Here is a 19,655-nt window from a genome sequence, read left to right as displayed (position 1 = left end):
ACATACATGAAGCCAACATACAACATACATGAAGCCAACATACAACATACATGAAGCCAACATACAACATACATGAAGCCAACATACAACATACATGAAGCCAACATACATGAAGCCAACATACAACATACATGAAGCCAACATACAACATACATGAAGCCAACATACAACATACATGAAGCCAACATACAACATACATGAAGCCAACATACAACATACATGAAGCCAACATGCAACATACATGAAGCCAACATACAACATACATGAAGCCAACATACAACATACATGAAGCCAACATACAACATACATGAAGCCAACATACAACATACATGAAGCCAACATACAACATACATGAAGCCAACATACAACATACATGAAGCCAACATACAACATACATGAAGCCAACATACAACATACATGAAGCCAACATACAACATACATGAAGCCAACATACAACATACATGAAGCCAACATACAACATACATGAAGCCAACATACAACATACATGAAGCCAACATACAACATACATGAAGCCAACATGCAACATACATGAAGCCAACATACATGAAGCCAACATGCAACATACATGAAGCCAACATACAACATACATGAAGCCAACATACAACATACATGAAGCCAACATACAACATACATGAAGCCAACATGCAACATACATGAAGCCAACATGCAACATACATGAAGCCAACATGCAACATACATGAAGCCAACATACAACATACATGAAGCCAACATACAACATACATGAAGCCAACATACAACATACATGAAGCCAACATGCAACATACATGAAGCCAACATACAACATACATGAAGCCAACATGCAACATACATGAAGCCAACATACAACATACATGAAGCCAACATACAACATACATGAAGCCAACATACAACATACATGAAGCCAACATACATGAAGCCAACATACAACATACATGGAGCCAACATGCAACATACATGAAGCCAACATACAACATACATGAAGCCAACATACAACATACATGAAGCCAACATACAACATACATGAAGCCAACATACAACATACATGAAGCCAACATGCAACATACATGAAGCCAACATACAACATACATGAAGCCAACATACAACCTACATGAAGCAACATACATGAAGCCAACATACAACATACATGAATCCACAAGACAACATACATGAAGCCAACATTCAACATACATGAAGCCAACATACAACATACATGAAGCCAACATACAACATACATGAAGCCAACATACAACATACATGAAGCAACATACATGAAGCCAACATACAACATACATGAAGCCAACATACATGAAGCCAACATACAACATACATGAAGCCAACATACAACATACATGAAGCCAACATACAACATACATGAAGCCAACATACAACATACATGAAGCCAACATACAACATACATGAAGCCAACATGCAACATACATGAAGCCAACATACAACATACATGAAGCCAACATGATGCCATAATACAACATACATGAAGCCAACATACAACATACATGAAGCCAACATACAACATACATGAAGCCAACATACAACATACATGAAGCCAACATACAACATACATGAAGCCAACATACAACATACATGAAGCCAACATACAACATACATGAAGCCAACATACAACATACATGAAGCCAACATACAACATACATGAAGCCAACATACAACATACATGAAGCCAACATACAACATACATGAAGCCAACATACAACATACATGAAGCAAACATACAACATACATGAAGCCAACATGAATACAACATACATGAAGCCAACATACAACATACATGAAGCCAACATACAACATACATGAAGCAACATACATGAACAACATACATGAAGCCAACATACAACATACATGAAGCCAACATACAACATACATGAAGCCAACATACAACATACATGAAGCCAACATACAACATACATGAAGCCAACATACAACATACATGAAGCAACATACATGAAGCCAACATACAACATACATGAAGCCAACATACAACATACATGAAGCCAACATGAACAACATACATGAAGCCAACATACAACATACATGAAGCCAACATACAACATACATGAAGCCAACATACAACATACATGAAGCCAACATACAACATACATGAAGCCATACATACAACATACATGAAGCCAACATACAACATACATGAAGCCAACATACAACATACATGAAGCCAACATACAACATACATGAAGCCAACATACAACATACATGAAGCCAACATGAAGCAACATACATGAAGCCAACATACAACATACATGAAGCCAACATACAACATACATGAAGCCATCATACAACATACATGAAGCCAACATACAACATACATGAAGCCAACATACAACATACATGAAGCCAACATACAACATACATGAAGCCAACATACAACATACATGAAGCCAACATACAACATACATGAAGCCAACATACAACATACATGAAGCCAACATACAACATACATGAAGCCAACATACAACATACATGAAGCCAACATACAACATACATGAAGCCAACATGCAACATACATGAAGCCAACATGCAACATACATGAAGCCAACATACAACATACATGAAGCCAACATACAACATACATGAAGCCAACATACAACATACATGAAGCCAACATGCAACATACATGAAGCCAACATACAACATACATGAAGCCAACATACAACATACATGAAGCCAACATACAACATACATGAAGCCAACCAACATACATGAAGCCAACATGCAACATACATGAAGCCAACATATGAAGCCAACATGCAACATACATGAAGCAACATACATGAAGCCCACATGCAACATACATGAAGCAACATACATGAAGCCAACATACAACATACATGAAGCCAACATGCAACATACATGAAGCCAACATACATGAAGCCAACATACAACATACATGAAGCCAACATACAACATACATGAAGCCAACATGCAACATACATGAAGCCAACATACAACATACATGAAGCCAACATACAACATACATGAAGCCAACATACAACATACATGAAGCCAACATACAACATACATGAAGCCAACATACAACATACATGAAGCCAACATACAACATACATGAAGCCAACATACAACATACATGAAGCCAACATACAACATACATGAAGCCAACATGCAACATACATGAAGCCAACATGCAACATACATGAAGCCAACATACAACATACATGAAGCCAACATACAACATACATGAAGCCAACATGCAACATACATGAAGCCAACATACAACATACATGAAGCCAACATACAACATACATGAAGAAGCCAACATGTAGCCAACATGCAACATACATGAAGCCAACATACAACATACATGAAGCCAACATACAACATACATGAAGCCAACATACAACATACATGAAGCCAACATACAACATACATGAAGCCAACATACAACATACATGAAGCCAACATAAAACATACATAAAGCCAACATACAACATACATGAAGCCAACATACAACATACATGAAGCCAACATACAACATACATGAAGCCAACATACAACATACATGAAGCCAACATACAACATACATGAATCCAACATACATGAAGCCAACATGCAACATACATGAAGCCAACATGCAACATACTTGAAGCCAACATGCAACATACATGAAGCCAACATACAACATACATGAAGCCAACATACAACATACATGAAGCCAACATGCAACATACATGAAGCCAACATACAACATACATGAAGCCAACATGCAACATACATGAAGCCAACATGCAACATACATGAAGCCAACATACAACATACATGAAGCTAACATACAACATACATGAAGCCAACATACAACATACATGAGGCCAACATACAACATACATGAAGCCAACATGCAACATACATGAAGCCAACATACAACATACATGAAGCCAACATGCAACATACATGAAGCCAACATACAACATACATGAAGCCAACATACAACATACATGAAGCCAACATACAACATACATGAAGCCAACATACAACATACATGAAGCCAACATACAACATACATGAAGCCAGTATGCAACATACATGAAGCCAACATGCAACATACATGAAGCCAACATACAACATACATGAAGCCAACATACAACATACATGAAGCCAACATGCAACATACATGAAGCCAACATGCAACATACATGAAGTCAACATACAACATACATGAAGCCAACATACAACATACATGAAGCCAACATGCAACATACATGAAGCCAACATACAACATACATGAAGCTAACATACGACATACATGAAGCCATCATACGACATACATGAAGCCAACATGCAACATACATGAAGCCAACATACAACATACATGAAGCCAACATGCAACATACATGAAGCCAACATACATCATACATGAAGCCAACATGCAACATACATGAAGCCAACATACAACATACATGAAGCCAGTATGCAACATACATGAAGCCAACATGCAACATACATGAAGCCAACATACAACATACATGAAGCCAACATACAACATACATGAAGCCAACATGCAACATACATGAAGCCAACATACAACATACATGAAGCAAACATGCAACATACATGAAGCCAACATACATGAAGCCAACATACAACATACATGAAGCCAACATACAACATACATGAAGCCAACATACAACATACATGAAGCCAACATACATGAAGCAAACATACAACATACATGAAGCCAACATACATGAAGCCAACATACAACATACATGAAGCCAACATACAACATACATGAAGCCAACATACAACATACATGAAGCCAACATACAACATACATGAAGCCAACATACATACATGAAGCCAACATACAGCATACATGAAGCCAACATACAACATACATGAAGCCAACATGCAACATACATGAAGCCAACATACAACATACATGAAGCCAACATACAACATACATGAAGCCAACATACAACATACATGAAGCCAACATACATGAAGCCAACATACAACATACATGAAGCCAACATACAACATACATGAAGCCAACATACAACATACATGAAGCCAACATACAACATACATGAAGCCAACATACAACATACACGAAGCCAACATACAACATACATGAAGCAACATACAACATACATGAAGCCAACATGCAACATACATGAAGCCAACATACAACATACATGAAGCCAACATGCAACATACATGAAGCCAACATACAACATACATGAAGCCAACATACAACATACATGAAGCCAACATACAACATACATGAAGCCAACATACAACATACATGAAGCCAACATACAACATACATGAAGCCAACATACAACATACATGAAGCCAACATACAACATACATGAAGCCAACATAGAACATACATGAAGCCAACATACAACATACATGAAGCCAACATACAACATACATGAAGCCAACATGCAACATACATGAAGCCAACATGCAACATACCTGAAGCCAACATGCAACATACATGAAGCCAACATACAACATACATGAAGCCAACATACACCATACATGAAGCCAACATACAACATACATGAAGCCAACATACAACATACATGAAGCCAACATACAACATACATGAAGCCAACATACAACATACATGAAGCCAACATACAACATACATGAAGCCAACATACAACATACATGAAGCCAACATGCAACATACATGAAGCCAACATGCAACATACCTGAAGCCAACATGCAACATACATGAAGCCAACATACAACATACATGAAGCCAACATGCAACATACATGAAGCCAGCATGCAACATACATGAAGCCAACATGCAACATACATGAAGCCAACATGCAACATACATGAAGCCAACATACAACATACATGAAGCCAACATACAACATACATGAAGCCAACATACAACATACATGAAGCCAACATGCAACATACATGAAGCCAACATGCAACATACATGAAGCCAACATACAACATACATGAAGCCAACATACAACATACATGAAGCCCACATGCAACATACATGAAGCCAACATACAACATACATGAAGCCAACATACAACATACATTAAGCCAACATGCAACATACATGAAGCCAACATGCAACATACATGAAGCCAACATACAACATACATGAAGCCAACATACAACATACATGAAGCCAACATACAACATACATGAAGCCAACATACAACATACATGAAGCCAACATAAAACATACATGAAGCCAACATACAACATACATGAAGCCAACATACATGAAGCCAACATACAACATACATGAAGCCAACATACAACATACATGAATCCAACATACATGAAGCCAACATGCAACATACATGAAGCCAACATGCAACATACTTGAAGCCAACATGCAACATACATGAAGCCAACATACAACATACATGAAGCCAACATACAACATACATGAAGCCAACATGCAACATACATGAAGCCAACATGCAACATACATGAAGCCAACATGCAACATACATGAAGCCAACATACAACATACATGAAGCCAACATGCAACATACATGAAGCCAACATACAACATACATGAAGCTAACATACAACATACATGAAGCCAACATACAACATACATGAAGCCAACATACAACATACATGAAGCCAACATGCAACATACATGAAGCCAACATACAACATACATGAAGCCAACATGCAACATACATGAAGCCAACATACAACATACATGAAGCCAACATACAACATACATGAATCCAACATACAACATACATGAAGCCAGTATGCAATATACATGAAGCCAACATGCAACATACATGAAGCCAACATACAACATACATGAAGCCAACATACAACATACATGAAGCCAACATACAACATACATGAAGCCAACATGCAACATACATGAAGCTAACATACAACATACATGAAGCCAACATACAACATACATGGAGCCAACATGCAACATTCATGAAGCCAACATACAACATACATGAAGCTAACATACGACATACATGAAGCCATCATACAACATACATGAAGCCAACATGCAACATACATGAAGCCAACATACAACATACATGAAGCCAACATGCAACATACATGAAGCCAACATACATCATACATGAAGCCAACATGCAACATACATGAAGCCAACATACAACATACATGAAGCCAACATGCAACATACATGAAGCCAACATACAACATACATGAAGCCAACATGCAACATACATGAAGCCAACATGCAACATACATGAAGCCAACATACAACATACATGAAGAAGTGAAAATAAGACATACGTAAAGTTGTTAACATACAACATAGAATGTGAGAGGCAGTGTGGGGGGGGGCGGACATTGTTTTCCACTCACCTTCTTCTCATCAATTTTTTTGGTTCACCTCGTCTTTCATAAATTTCGTAGACCTTTCCGTCGATAAGTTCACTTCCAGATATCTGAACACGCTCACTCCCTCCATATTCCCTCCTTTCAATCTGGTATCCAGTTTTTCATTAACATTTTTGTTACTCTCATTACCTTTCTCTTATCTGTTTCGCTTGTATTTTTTTTCTTTTACATACCCTCACAAATTCGCCAACCAACCTTTGCAACTTCTCTTCATAATCTCTCGCAAGCACCGTGTCATCGGCAAAAAGCAACTGTGACAACTCCCACTTTGTGTTAGATTGTTTATTTTTTTTAAATCCACACTTATTCCCAACACCCGAGCATTCACTTCTTTTACAACCCCATCTATAAATATGTTAAACAAACATGGTGACACACACACACACACACACATCTCTGTTTAAGACCTACTTTTACTGGAAAATAATCTCCCTCTCTCCTACACACCCTAACCTGAGCCTCACTATCCTCATAAAAACTCTTTAACTGCTTTAAGTAACTTACCACCTATTCCATACACTTGCACATCTGCCACATTGCTACTCTGTCTACCTTATCATATGGCTTTTTGAAGTCCATAAATTTAATGATAAACTTCCTTACCTTTATCCATCTATTGTTCACTTATATTCTTCAGTGTATACATTTGGTCTGCACACACCCTACTCTCCAGAAAACCCTCGTTCCTCTGTGATGCTGCTCTCTATCTTACCTTTAACCTCTTTCTTACTGATGACACTTTCCGTGTATCTCATTTGTCTCTTACTCTCTTTTTTTTGATCATCCTATATCCTCCCTCAATGGGAGACGCCGGAGTGTTCAAATATGGACTTTTTTTCCATACATTTTGTGTCCGGGTTGCAATCAGATTTACCTGATTCACCACTTGGATATTTCACACACAATGTCCGACTTAATAAACTTGACTCCTCTTACAAATAATCATTTACTTCAGACACATTTTAATAATATTCAGATGTATTCAGTACACTTCGTAAATTCTTTAATTTTAATTTGATACAAGATTGCTATTTTTAAATAGAGCAAAATATAAATTATATTTTAAAATAGAGCAAAATTAAATAATAAACACAGCACACACAACGTTTTATGTTTTAATAAACATGAAGTGTAGATGCAGGTAGTGTCGCTGACAGTCTCTTGAGTATCGTGTCGCTGACAGTCTCTGAGTATCGTGTCGCTGACAGTCTCTTGAGTATCGTGTCGCTGACAGTCTCTGAGTATCGTGTCGCTGACAGTCTCTTGAGTATCGTGTCGCTGACAGTCTCTGAGTATCGTGTCGCTGACAGTCTTTGAGTATCGTGTCGCTGACAGTCTCTGAGTATCGTGTCGCTGACAGTCTCTTGAGTATCGTGTCGCTGACAGCCTCTGAGTATCGTGTCGCTGACAGCCTCTGAGTATCGTGTCGCTGACAGCCTCTGAGTATCGTGTCGCTGACAGCCTCTTGAGTATCGTGTCGCTGACAGTCTCTTGAGTATCGTGTCGCTGACAGTCCCTGAGTACCGTGTCGCTGACAGTCCCTGAGTATCGCGTCGCTGACAGTCCCTGAGTACCGTGTCGCTGACAGTCCCTGAGTATCGTGTCGCTGACAGTCCCTGAGTATCGCGTCGCTGACAGTCCCTGAGTATCGTGTCGCTGACAGTCCCTGAGTATCGTGTCGCTGACAGTCCCTGAGTATCGTGTCGCTGACAGTCTCTGAGTATCGTGTCGCTGACAGTCTCTGAGTATCGTGTCGCTGACAGTCCCTGAGTATCGTGTCGCTGACAGTCCCTGAGTATCGTGTCGCTGACAGTCCCTGAGTATCGTGTCGCTGACAGTCTCTGAGTATCGCGTCGCTGACAGTCCCTGAGTATCGTGTCGCTGACAGTCTCTGAGTATCGTGTCGCTGACAGTCCCTGAGTATCGTGTCGCTGACAGTCCCTGAGTATCGTGTCGCTGACAGTCTCTGAGTATCGTGTCGCTGACAGTCTCTTGAGTATCGTGTCGCTGACAGTCTCTGAGTATCGTGTCGCTGACAGTCCCTGAGTATCGTGTCGCTGACAGTCTCTGAGTATCGTGTCGCTGACAGTCCCTGAGTACCGTGTCGCAGACAGTCCCTGAGTATCGTGTCGCTGACAGTCCCTGAGTATCGTGTCGCTGACAGTCCCTGAGTATCATGTCGCTGACAGTCTCTGAGTATCGTGTCGCTGACAGTCCCTGAGTACCGTGTCGCTGACAGTCCCTGAGTATCGTGTCGCTGACAGTCCCTGAGTACCGTGTCGCTGACAGTCCCTGAGTATCGTGTCGCTGACAGTCCCTGAGTATCGTGTCTCTGAGAGTCCCTGAGTATCGTGTCGCTGACAGTCCCTGAGTATCGTGTCGCTGACAGTCTCTGAGTATCGTCTCTGATATATGTCCACATTTATGCCTCATAAATTTCGCTTGTGCTCGACAAAATGGGAAGTCATTACTCTTGCAGATAAAATGACTGGATGGTTGGCACTTAGTGTGAGTACCTATTGTAATGTGGGGATGTGATTTTTATTCTATTTATACTTTAAAAAAAAAGTTACTATTTCCTGATTACATCAAGATGTTAAAAAGGATCCTGAAACTAGTTGTCTACTTAACCCCACTTGTGGGCACCTGCCAGGTAGCCGGAGAGGAATTCATACTAGGTCAGTCTACTTGGATGTTGTTCCGGGGGTCGAAACCATACCCCCTAGATGCCCAGTGCTCGACCAGGCCTTCCGTTGGATCAAGTCCTAATCAACCAGGCTGTTACTGCTGTTCAACACACGAACGACAGCAAGGCTGATCTGTCCAGCTCCCTCTTGAAGACAGCCAGGGGTCTGTTGGTAATTCCTCTTATGTATGATGGGAGGGTCTCTTTTAGTGTACTCATGGCACCTCTGGTTTTCATTGGGGTTATGTTTCTGCCTGCCTAGTTATTTAGCTTTCCTGTGGAGGGATTTCTGTGTGCAGATGTAGGATCAGTGCTAGAATTTTCCAGGTGTGGATTATGATGCATGAATCAAGACACATGGGACCACGTTGTATATAAGGTTATTGTAGTCTTAACTACACTACAGGTAATCAGTCAGTTGTATTGTAACAGCCTGCAGTAATCAGTTGTATTGTAGCAGCCTGTAGTAATCAGTAGTAGTGTAGCAGCCTGCAGTAATCAGTAATATTGTAGCAGCCTGTAGTAATCAGTAATATTGTAGCAGCCTGTAGTAATCAGTAGTATTGTAGCAGCCTGTTGTAATCAGTAATATTGTAGCAGCCTGTAGTAATCAGTAGTATTGTAGTAGCCTATAGTAATCAGTAATATTATAGCAGCCTGTAGTAATCAGTAATATTGTAGCAGCCTGTAGTAATCAGTAATATTGTAGCAGCCTGTAGTAATCAGTAGTATTGTAGCAGCCTGTAGTAATCAGTAGTACTGTAGCAGCCTGTAGTAATCAGCAGTATTGTAGCAGCCTGTAGTAATCAGTAGTATTGTAGCAGCCTGTAGTAATAAGTAGTATTGTAGCAGCCTGTAGTAATCAGTAATATTGTAGCAGCCTGTAGTAATCAGTAGTATTGTAGCAGCCTGTAGTAATCAGTAGTATTGTAGCAGCCTGTAGTAATCAGTAGTATTGTAGCAGCCTGTAGTAATCAGTAATATTGTAGCAGCCTGTAGTAATCAGTAATATTGTAGCATTCTGTAGTAATCAGTAATATTGTATCAGCCTGTAGTAATCAGTAATATTGTAGCAGCCTGTAGTAATCAGTAATATTGTAGCAGCCTGTAGTAATCAGTAATATTGTAGCAGCCTGTAGTAATCAGTAATATTGTAGCATCCTGTAGTAATCAGTAGTATTGTAGCAGCCTGCAGTAATCCGTAATATTGTAGCAGCCTGTAGTAATCAGTAATATTGTAGCAGCCTATAGTAATCAGTAGTATTGTAGCAGCCTGCAGAAATCAGTAATATTGTAGCAGCCTGTAGTAATCAGTAATATTGTAGCAGCCTGTAGTAATCAGTAATATTGTAGCAGCCTGTAGTAATCAGTAATATTGTAGCAGCCTGCAGTAATAAGTAATATTGTAGCAGCCTGTAGTAATCAGTAATATTGTAGCAGCCTGCAGTAATCAGTAATATTGTAGCAGCCTGTAGTAATCAGTAATATTGTAGCACCCTGCAGTAATCAGTAATATTGTAGCAGCCTGTAGTAATCAGTAATATTGTAGCAGCCTGTAGTAATCAGTAATATTGTAGCAGCCTGTAGTAATCAGTAATATTGTAGCAGCCTGTAGTAATCAGTAATATTGTAGCAGCCTGTAGTAATCAATATTGTAGCAACCTGTAGTAATCAGTAATATTGTAGCAGCCTGTAGTAATCAGTAATATTGTAGCAGCCTGTAGTAATCAGTAATATTGTAGCAGCCTGTAGTAATCAGTAATATTGTAGCAGCCTGTTGTAATCAATATTGTAGCAGCCTGTAGTAATCAGTAATATTGTAGCAGCCTGTAGTAATCAGTAATATTGTAGCAGCCTGTAGTAATCAGAAATATTGTAGCAGCCTGTAGTAATAAGTAATATTGTAGCAGCCTGTAGTAATAAGTAATATTGTAGCAGCCTGTAGTAATCAGTAATATTGTAGCAGCCTGTAGTAATCAGTAATATTGTAGCAGCCTGTAGTAATCAGTAATACTGTAACAGCCTGCAGAAATAAGTATTATTGTAGCAGCCTGTAGTAATCAGTAATATTGTAGCAGCCTGTAGTAATCAGTAATATTGTAGCAGCCTGCAGTAATAAGTAATATTGTAGCAGCCTGTAGTAATCAGTAATATTGTAGCAGCCTGCAGTAATCAGTAATATTGTAGCAGCCTGTAGTAATCAATATTGTAGCAGCCTGTAGTAATCAGTAATATTGTAGCAGCCTGTAGTAATCAGTAATATTGTAGCAGCCTGCAGTAATCAATATTGTAGCAGCCTGTAGTAATCAGTAATATTGTAGCAGCCTGTAGTAATCAGTAATATTGTAGCAGCCTGCCATAATCAGTAATATTGTAGCAGCCTGCAGTAATCAGTAATATTTTAGCAGCCTGTAGTAATCAGTAATATTGTAGCAGCCTGTAGTAATCAGTAATATTGTAGCAGCCTGTAGTAATCAGCAGTATTGTAGCAGCCTGTAGTAATCAATAATATTGTAGCAGCCTGCAGTAATCAATAATATTGTAGCAGCCTGCAGTAATCAGTAATATTGTAGCAGCCTGTAGTAATCAGTAATATTGTAGCAGCCTGTAGTAATCAGTAATATTGTAGCAGCCTGCAGTAATCAGTAATATTGTAGCAGCCTGTAGTAATCAGTAATATTGTAGCAGCCTGTAGTAATCAGTAATATTGTAGCAGCCTGTAGTAATCAGTAGTATTGTAGCAGCCTGTAGTAATCAGTAGTACTGTAGCAGCCTGTAGTAATCAGCAGTATTGTAGCAGCCTGTAGTAATCAGTAGTATTGTAGCAGCCTGTAGTAATAAGTAGTATTGTAGCAGCCTGTAGTAATCAGTAATATTGTAGCAGCCTGTAGTAATCAGTAGTATTGTAGCAGCCTGTAGTAATCAGTAGTATTGTAGCAGCCTGTAGTAATCAGTAGTATTGTAGCAGCCTGTAGTAATCAGTAATATTGTAGCAGCCTGTAGTAATCAGTAATATTGTAGCATTCTGTAGTAATCAGTAATATTGTATCAGCCTGTAGTAATCAGTAATATTGTAGCAGCCTGTAGTAATCAGTAATATTGTAGCAGCCTGTAGTAATCAGTAATATTGTAGCAGCCTGTAGTAATCAGTAATATTGTAGCATCCTGTAGTAATCAGTAGTATTGTAGCAGCCTGCAGTAATCCGTAATATTGTAGCAGCCTGTAGTAATCAGTAATATTGTAGCAGCCTATAGTAATCAGTAGTATTGTAGCAGCCTGCAGAAATCAGTAATATTGTAGCAGCCTGTAGTAATCAGTAATATTGTAGCAGCCTGTAGTAATCAGTAATATTGTAGCAGCCTGTAGTAATCAGTAATATTGTAGCAGCCTGCAGTAATAAGTAATATTGTAGCAGCCTGTAGTAATCAGTAATATTGTAGCAGCCTGCAGTAATCAGTAATATTGTAGCAGCCTGTAGTAATCAGTAATATTGTAGCACCCTGCCTAGCAGCCTTTAGTAATCAGTAATATTGTAGCAGCCTGTAGTAATCAGTAATATTGTAGCAGCCTGTAGTAATCAGTAATATTGTAGCAGCCTGTAGTAATCAGTAATATTGTAGCAGCCTGTAGTAATCAGTAATATTGTAGCAGCCTGTAGTAATCAATATTGTAGCAACCTGTAGTAATCAGTAATATTGTAGCAGCCTGTAGTAATCAGTAATATTGTAGCAGCCTGTAGTAATCAGTAATATTGTAGCAGCCTGTAGTAATCAGTAATATTGTAGCAGCCTGTTGTAATCAATATTGTAGCAGCCTGTAGTAATCAGTAATATTGTAGCAGCCTGTAGTAATCAGTAATATTGTAGCAGCCTGTAGTAATCAGAAATATTGTAGCAGCCTGTAGTAATAAGTAATATTGTAGCAGCCTGTAGTAATAAGTAATATTGTAGCAGCCTGTAGTAATCAGTAATATTGTAGCAGCCTGTAGTAATCAGTAATATTGTAGCAGCCTGTAGTAATCAGTAATACTGTAGCAGCCTGCAGAAATAAGTATTATTGTAGCAGCCTGTAGTAATCAGTAATATTGTAGCAGCCTGTAGTAATCAGTAATATTGTAGCAGCCTGCAGTAATAAGTAATATTGTAGCAGCCTGTAGTAATCAGTAATATTGTAGCAGCCTGCAGTAATCAGTAATATTGTAGCAGCCTGTAGTAATCAATATTGTAGCAGCCTGTAGTAATCAGTAATATTGTAGCAGCCTGTAGTAATCAGTAATATTGTAGCAGCCTGCAGTAATCAATATTGTAGCAGCCTGTAGTAATCAGTAATATTGTAGCAGCCTGTAGTAATCAGTAATATTGTAGCAGCCTGCCATAATCAGTAATATTGTAGCAGCCTGCAGTAATCAGTAATATTTTAGCAGCCTGTAGTAATCAGTAATATTGTAGCAGCCTGTAGTAATCAGTAATATTGTAGCAGCCTGTAGTAATCAGCAGTATTGTAGCAGCCTGTAGTAATCAATAATATTGTAGCAGCCTGCAGTAATCAATAATATTGTAGCAGCCTGCAGTAATCAGTAATATTGTAGCAGCCTGTAGTAATCAGTAATATTGTAGCAGCCTGTAGTAATCAGTAATATTGTAGCAGCCTGCAGTAATCAGTAATATTGTAGCAGCCTGTAGTAATCAGTAATATTGTAGCAGCCTGTAGTAATCAGTAATATTGTAGCAGCCTGCAGTAATCAGTAATATTGTAGCAGCCTGTAGTAATCAATAATATTGTAGCAGCCTGCAGTAATCAATAATATTGTAGCAGCCTGCAGTAATCAGTAATGTTGTAGCAGCCTGTAGTAATCAGTAATATTGTAGCAGCCTGCAGTAATCAGTAATATTGTAGCAGCCTGTAGTAATCAGTAATATTGTAGCAGCCTGCAGTAATCAGTAATATTGTAGCAGCCTGTAGTAATCAGTAATATTGTAGCAGCCTGTAGTAATCAGTAATATTGTAGCAGCCTGTAGTAATCAGTAATATTGTAGCAGCCTGTAGTAATCAGTAATATTGTAGCAGCCTGTAGTAATCAATATTGTAGCAGCCTGTAGTAATCAGTAATATTGTAACAGCCTATAGTAATCAGTAATATTGTAGCAGCCTGTAGTAATCAGTAATATTGTAGCAGCCTGTAGTAATCAGTAATATTGTAGCAGCCTGTTGTAATCAATATTGTAGCAGCCTGTAGTAATCAGTAATATTGTAGCAGCCTGTAGTAATAAGTAATATTGTAGCAGCCTGTAGTAATCAGTAATATTGTAGCAGCCTGCAGTAATAAGTAATATTGTAGCAGCCTGTAGTAATCAGTAATATTGTAGCAGCCTGTAGTAATCAGTAATACTGTAGCAGCCTGCAGAAATAAGTATTATTGTAGCAGCCTGTAGTAATCAGTAATATTGTAGCAGCCTGTAGTAATCAGTAATATTGTAGCAGCCTGCAGTAATAAGTAATATTGTAGCAGCCTGTAGTAATCAGTAATATTGTAGCAGCCTGCAGTAATCAGTAATATTGTAGCAGCCTGTAGTAATCAATAATATTGTAGCAGCCTGTAGTAATCAGTAATATTGTAGCAGCCTGCAGTAATCAGTAATATTGTAGCAGCCTGTAGTAATCAGTAATATTGTAGCAGCCTGTAGTAATCAGTAATATTGTAGCAGCCTGCAGTAATCAGTAATATTGTAGCAGCCTGCAGTAATCAGTAATATTGTAGCAGCCTGCAGTAATCAGTAATATTGTAGCAGCCTGCAGTAATCAGTAATATTGTAGCAGCCTGCAGTAATCAGTAATATTGTAGCAGCCTGCAGTAAGCAGCGTGACCCTAGTGAATGCCACCGTCTACAACCTGTGGTATTAAGTTAAGTTTATTGCGTAGTTATATTACTGCGGTTCGTCGTATTTTATATTAGCGAACAGAAATTATGCAAAAAAGTTTAGCCTCGTAAAATGAACTGAGTTATTAAGAGTGCAAACCAGGAACATTAGAGTACTTACAGAGACGCTAAGTTGGACATAGAAGCTCACCCAACCACCTCAGTAAGTCTAACATGGTTTTTCATATCATGAGTAATGTTGTAGGGAGACCGAAAACGTTTTGCTCTCCGGCGTGTTAAACTAGGAGTAAGTAATCATCTAAAATAGAAGATACGGAGAAAAATACATTTTGTTCACTGAGAACGTGATTAAGAGATCACGAGAACGCTGCAGTTCATTCATAATTCTTAAATTGCATGCAAAAAAAAAAAAAAATAAGTAGCTGAATAAGGAAAAAGACTAAAGCTGTGTGTGTGTGTGTGTGTGTGTGTGTGTGTGTGTGTGTGTGTGTGTGTGTGTGTGTGTGTGTGTGTGTGTGTGTGTGTGTGTGTGTGTGTGTGTACGTGTACGTACTCACCTAATTGTAGTTGCAGAGGTCGATCATAGCTCCTGGCCCCGCCTCTTCGGTGGTCGCTACTTGGTTCACTCTCTGTTCCATGAGCTTTGTCATACCTCTTCTTAAAGCTATGTATGGATCCTGCCTCGACTACATCACTCTCCAAACTGTTCCACTTCTTGACAGCTCTGTGACTGAAGAAGTACTTCCTAACATCCATGTGACTCATCTGAGTTTTCAACTTCAAGTTGTGACCCCTTGTTGCTGTGTCACATCTCTGAAACATTCTGTCCTTATCCACCTTGTTAATACCTCTCGGTATTTTATATGTTGTTATCATGTCCCCCTATCCCTTCTGTCCTCCACTGTTGTCAGGTTAAGTTCCCTGAACGAGGAGATATACCTTTGATATACCCATGGCCGGGCTCCGAGAGTAGTCAAACTCTCGAAGCTCTTCAAAGGTATATCTCCTCGTAGGACAAACCACTCAGCTTCGGGACTAGTCTTTTTGCAAACCTTTGTACTTTCTCTAATTTCTTGACAATGTGTGTAAGTTAGGTTCCTCTCAGGTTACATTATAGTGTAGTGGGTAGATAGTGTTTGTTTTTATGCTAGACACGACTTGGGTTACTGTATCAGGAGCGCCACATGTCGCGTGCTAAGTGCTGCTTCACATCACACAAAACACATACGAGGGTAACATGGCTGCCCTCTACCGACAGCTACCTTTAACACCCGTCTACAGCACCTGGGTCATTAAGGCTGCAGTTCACCTATACATAAACACCTAGAATACTTTAATCCCTAAATTTTACTTAACTTAAACTCTTCGGTCAGTTGTGTAACTAACCATACACAAAAAAATTAACTTGCCGATATTTTTTTCTATTTAACTTGTACATTTCTACCAGTATTATTTACAGCGGAACACAACACCGTAAAGACACGACATGTCAGCTCAACAGGACTGTTTCTACCCGTTGAGGTGATATGTAGTGTCTTTATGGTGTTATGTTCACTCACAGGATGAGTGGCACTGTACAGTACTGTTGTTATGGTGTTATGTTCACTCACAGGATGAGTGGCACTGTACAGTACTGTTGTTATGGTGTTATGTTCACTCACAGGATGAGTGACACTGTACAGTACTGTTGTTACGGTGTTATGTACACTCACAGGATGAGTGGCACTGTACAGTACTGTTGTTACGGTGTTATGTACACTCACAGGATGAGTGGCACTATAAAATACTGTTGTTACGGTGTTATGTACACTCACAGGATGAGTGACACTGTACAGTACTGTTGTTACGGTGTTATGTACACTCACAGGATGAGTGGCACTGTACAGTACTGTTGTTACGGTGTTATGTACACTCACAGGATGAGTGGCACTGTACAGTACTGTACAGTGCCACTCATCCTGTGAGTGAGCAGTGATTTACTGACTTTAATGAAATTAAAACAAGGGGTTGTTCACGTCTGGCTGCGCGAGACGTAGCATATTTCAAGCGTGCGTTTTGTCACGCACGGTAAAAAAAAGGGGGGGTGTGAGGATAGTTGTGGGTTTAGTACGTGTCTTGTGAGGTGTGTGTCTGCTGGCTGCTGTGTCCAGCAAGACACTCACACTTGTCCCAACATTGCTGTGGTGTTGGGTTATGGTGTGTTTGTGTGTGTGTGTGTGTGTGTACTCACCTATTTGTAGTTGCAGGAGTCGATTCATAGCTCCTGGCCCCTCCTCTTCACTGATTGTGTGTGTGTGTGTGTTGTGTTTATGTATATATGTGTGTATGTGGTGTGTAAGAATGTTTTGTATATAATTAAAACATGTCTGATTTTGTCTTGTATTTTTCCACAGAGGAGAATGGTGGCCCTGAGTACAACAATGTACTCCGCGAGCAACAGCGCGTCAGTTACATTGCTGGTGAGTACAACACTGTTTCTTCTCATCCATGACTGTACTCAGTATGTCTGTCCTCGTCTCATTACGTCACACTACCCAAGTGTTGCATAAACCCTACGGGCTTATCGCTTAACCTTTGAATACAGTGGTGGTAGTAGTAGTAGTAGTAGTAATAGTAATAATAATTATAATAAGTTGGTCACTGTGGTATACCTGTGACAGTTTTCGAGAGGTTTCCTACACCTTTAAATAAACGGCGAGAAATCTACAGACCATTATCGCTAACTTCACACATTACCAAAACCTTTGAAAGTTTGCTGAGAAGCAAGATTACCACTCACAGTGAATCACAACAGTTGTACAGTCCAGGGCAGTATGGCTTTAAACCAGGTCGCTCCTGCCTTTCACAGTTGCTGGACCATTACGACATGGTCATGGTTGCACCGGAAAACAAACCCAATGCTGTGATGACTCACGATCTCGTAACAACACGATTGCAAACAAACCAAGTTACAGGTGGGATTAGAACCCATGGCAAGTGAGTCGTAAAACTCCAGGCCAGTGCGTTAGCCACTGGGCCAGCTGGCTATAATAGTATTAATCCAACTAGGTATATTTATACAACACAAGGAGGTTAGCATGGGCCACCACTGTGACCACAAATGCAAGTTTTTACAGATGAACCTCCCGTCAGAGACATGAATACAGTGAGAGAGAGAACTTGATAAGTGTGAGAGGTCTCCGACTCTTCAGCGCCTTCCCATCGTGCATACTCGTAAGGGGAATTAGGAACAAACCTCTAGCTGTCTTCAAGAGGGAACTCGATAAATTCCTCACGTTAGTTCCCAACTACCCGGGCTAGGGTTCACACATTAGACTGCATGCGGCCAGCAGTAATAGATTGGTTAATAAGGCTTTGATGCATCACGGGGGCATCGACCCCACGAAAACATTCCTCAGGTATCATACTCATTTACATTCGTAAATCAGAGTTATTATTAAAATGTTGTGTTTGAGGATTATGTTAATTCAGTACTGTGTGTTATGTTGGAGTACATAACACCTCGGTGGATACCTCTATTATGAGGGCAGTCGTGAAAACAGCTACTGTACTGTGTGGGACAAACGTGGGTAATAAGGATATCTACTGTATGGGACGAATATTGTGGGCAATAAAGATATTACTGTGGGACAAACGTTGTGGTAATAAAGATATCTAC

The 19,655-nt window shown here is 39.4% G+C and overlaps 1 protein-coding gene across 1 annotated transcript in view; it reads left to right on the top strand.

Annotated features, from left to right (window-relative positions):
- Positions 1 to 19,655, top strand: part of LOC138853167 (uncharacterized) — a 673,459-nt gene that overhangs the window by 543,707 nt on the left and 110,097 nt on the right. Inside the window, exon 4 of the mRNA XM_070088251.1 lies at positions 18,391 to 18,456. Coding sequence (XP_069944352.1) covers positions 18,391 to 18,456 — 66 coding nt within the window. The remainder of the gene's footprint in view (positions 1 to 18,390; positions 18,457 to 19,655) is intronic.

The sequence above is a fragment of the Cherax quadricarinatus genome, chromosome 24 (genome assembly GCF_038502225.1).
Source record: "Cherax quadricarinatus isolate ZL_2023a chromosome 24, ASM3850222v1, whole genome shotgun sequence".
NCBI classification, from domain to species: Eukaryota; Metazoa; Arthropoda; class Malacostraca; order Decapoda; family Parastacidae; genus Cherax; species Cherax quadricarinatus.
This window is presented reverse-complemented; position numbering and strand designations above follow the sequence as displayed.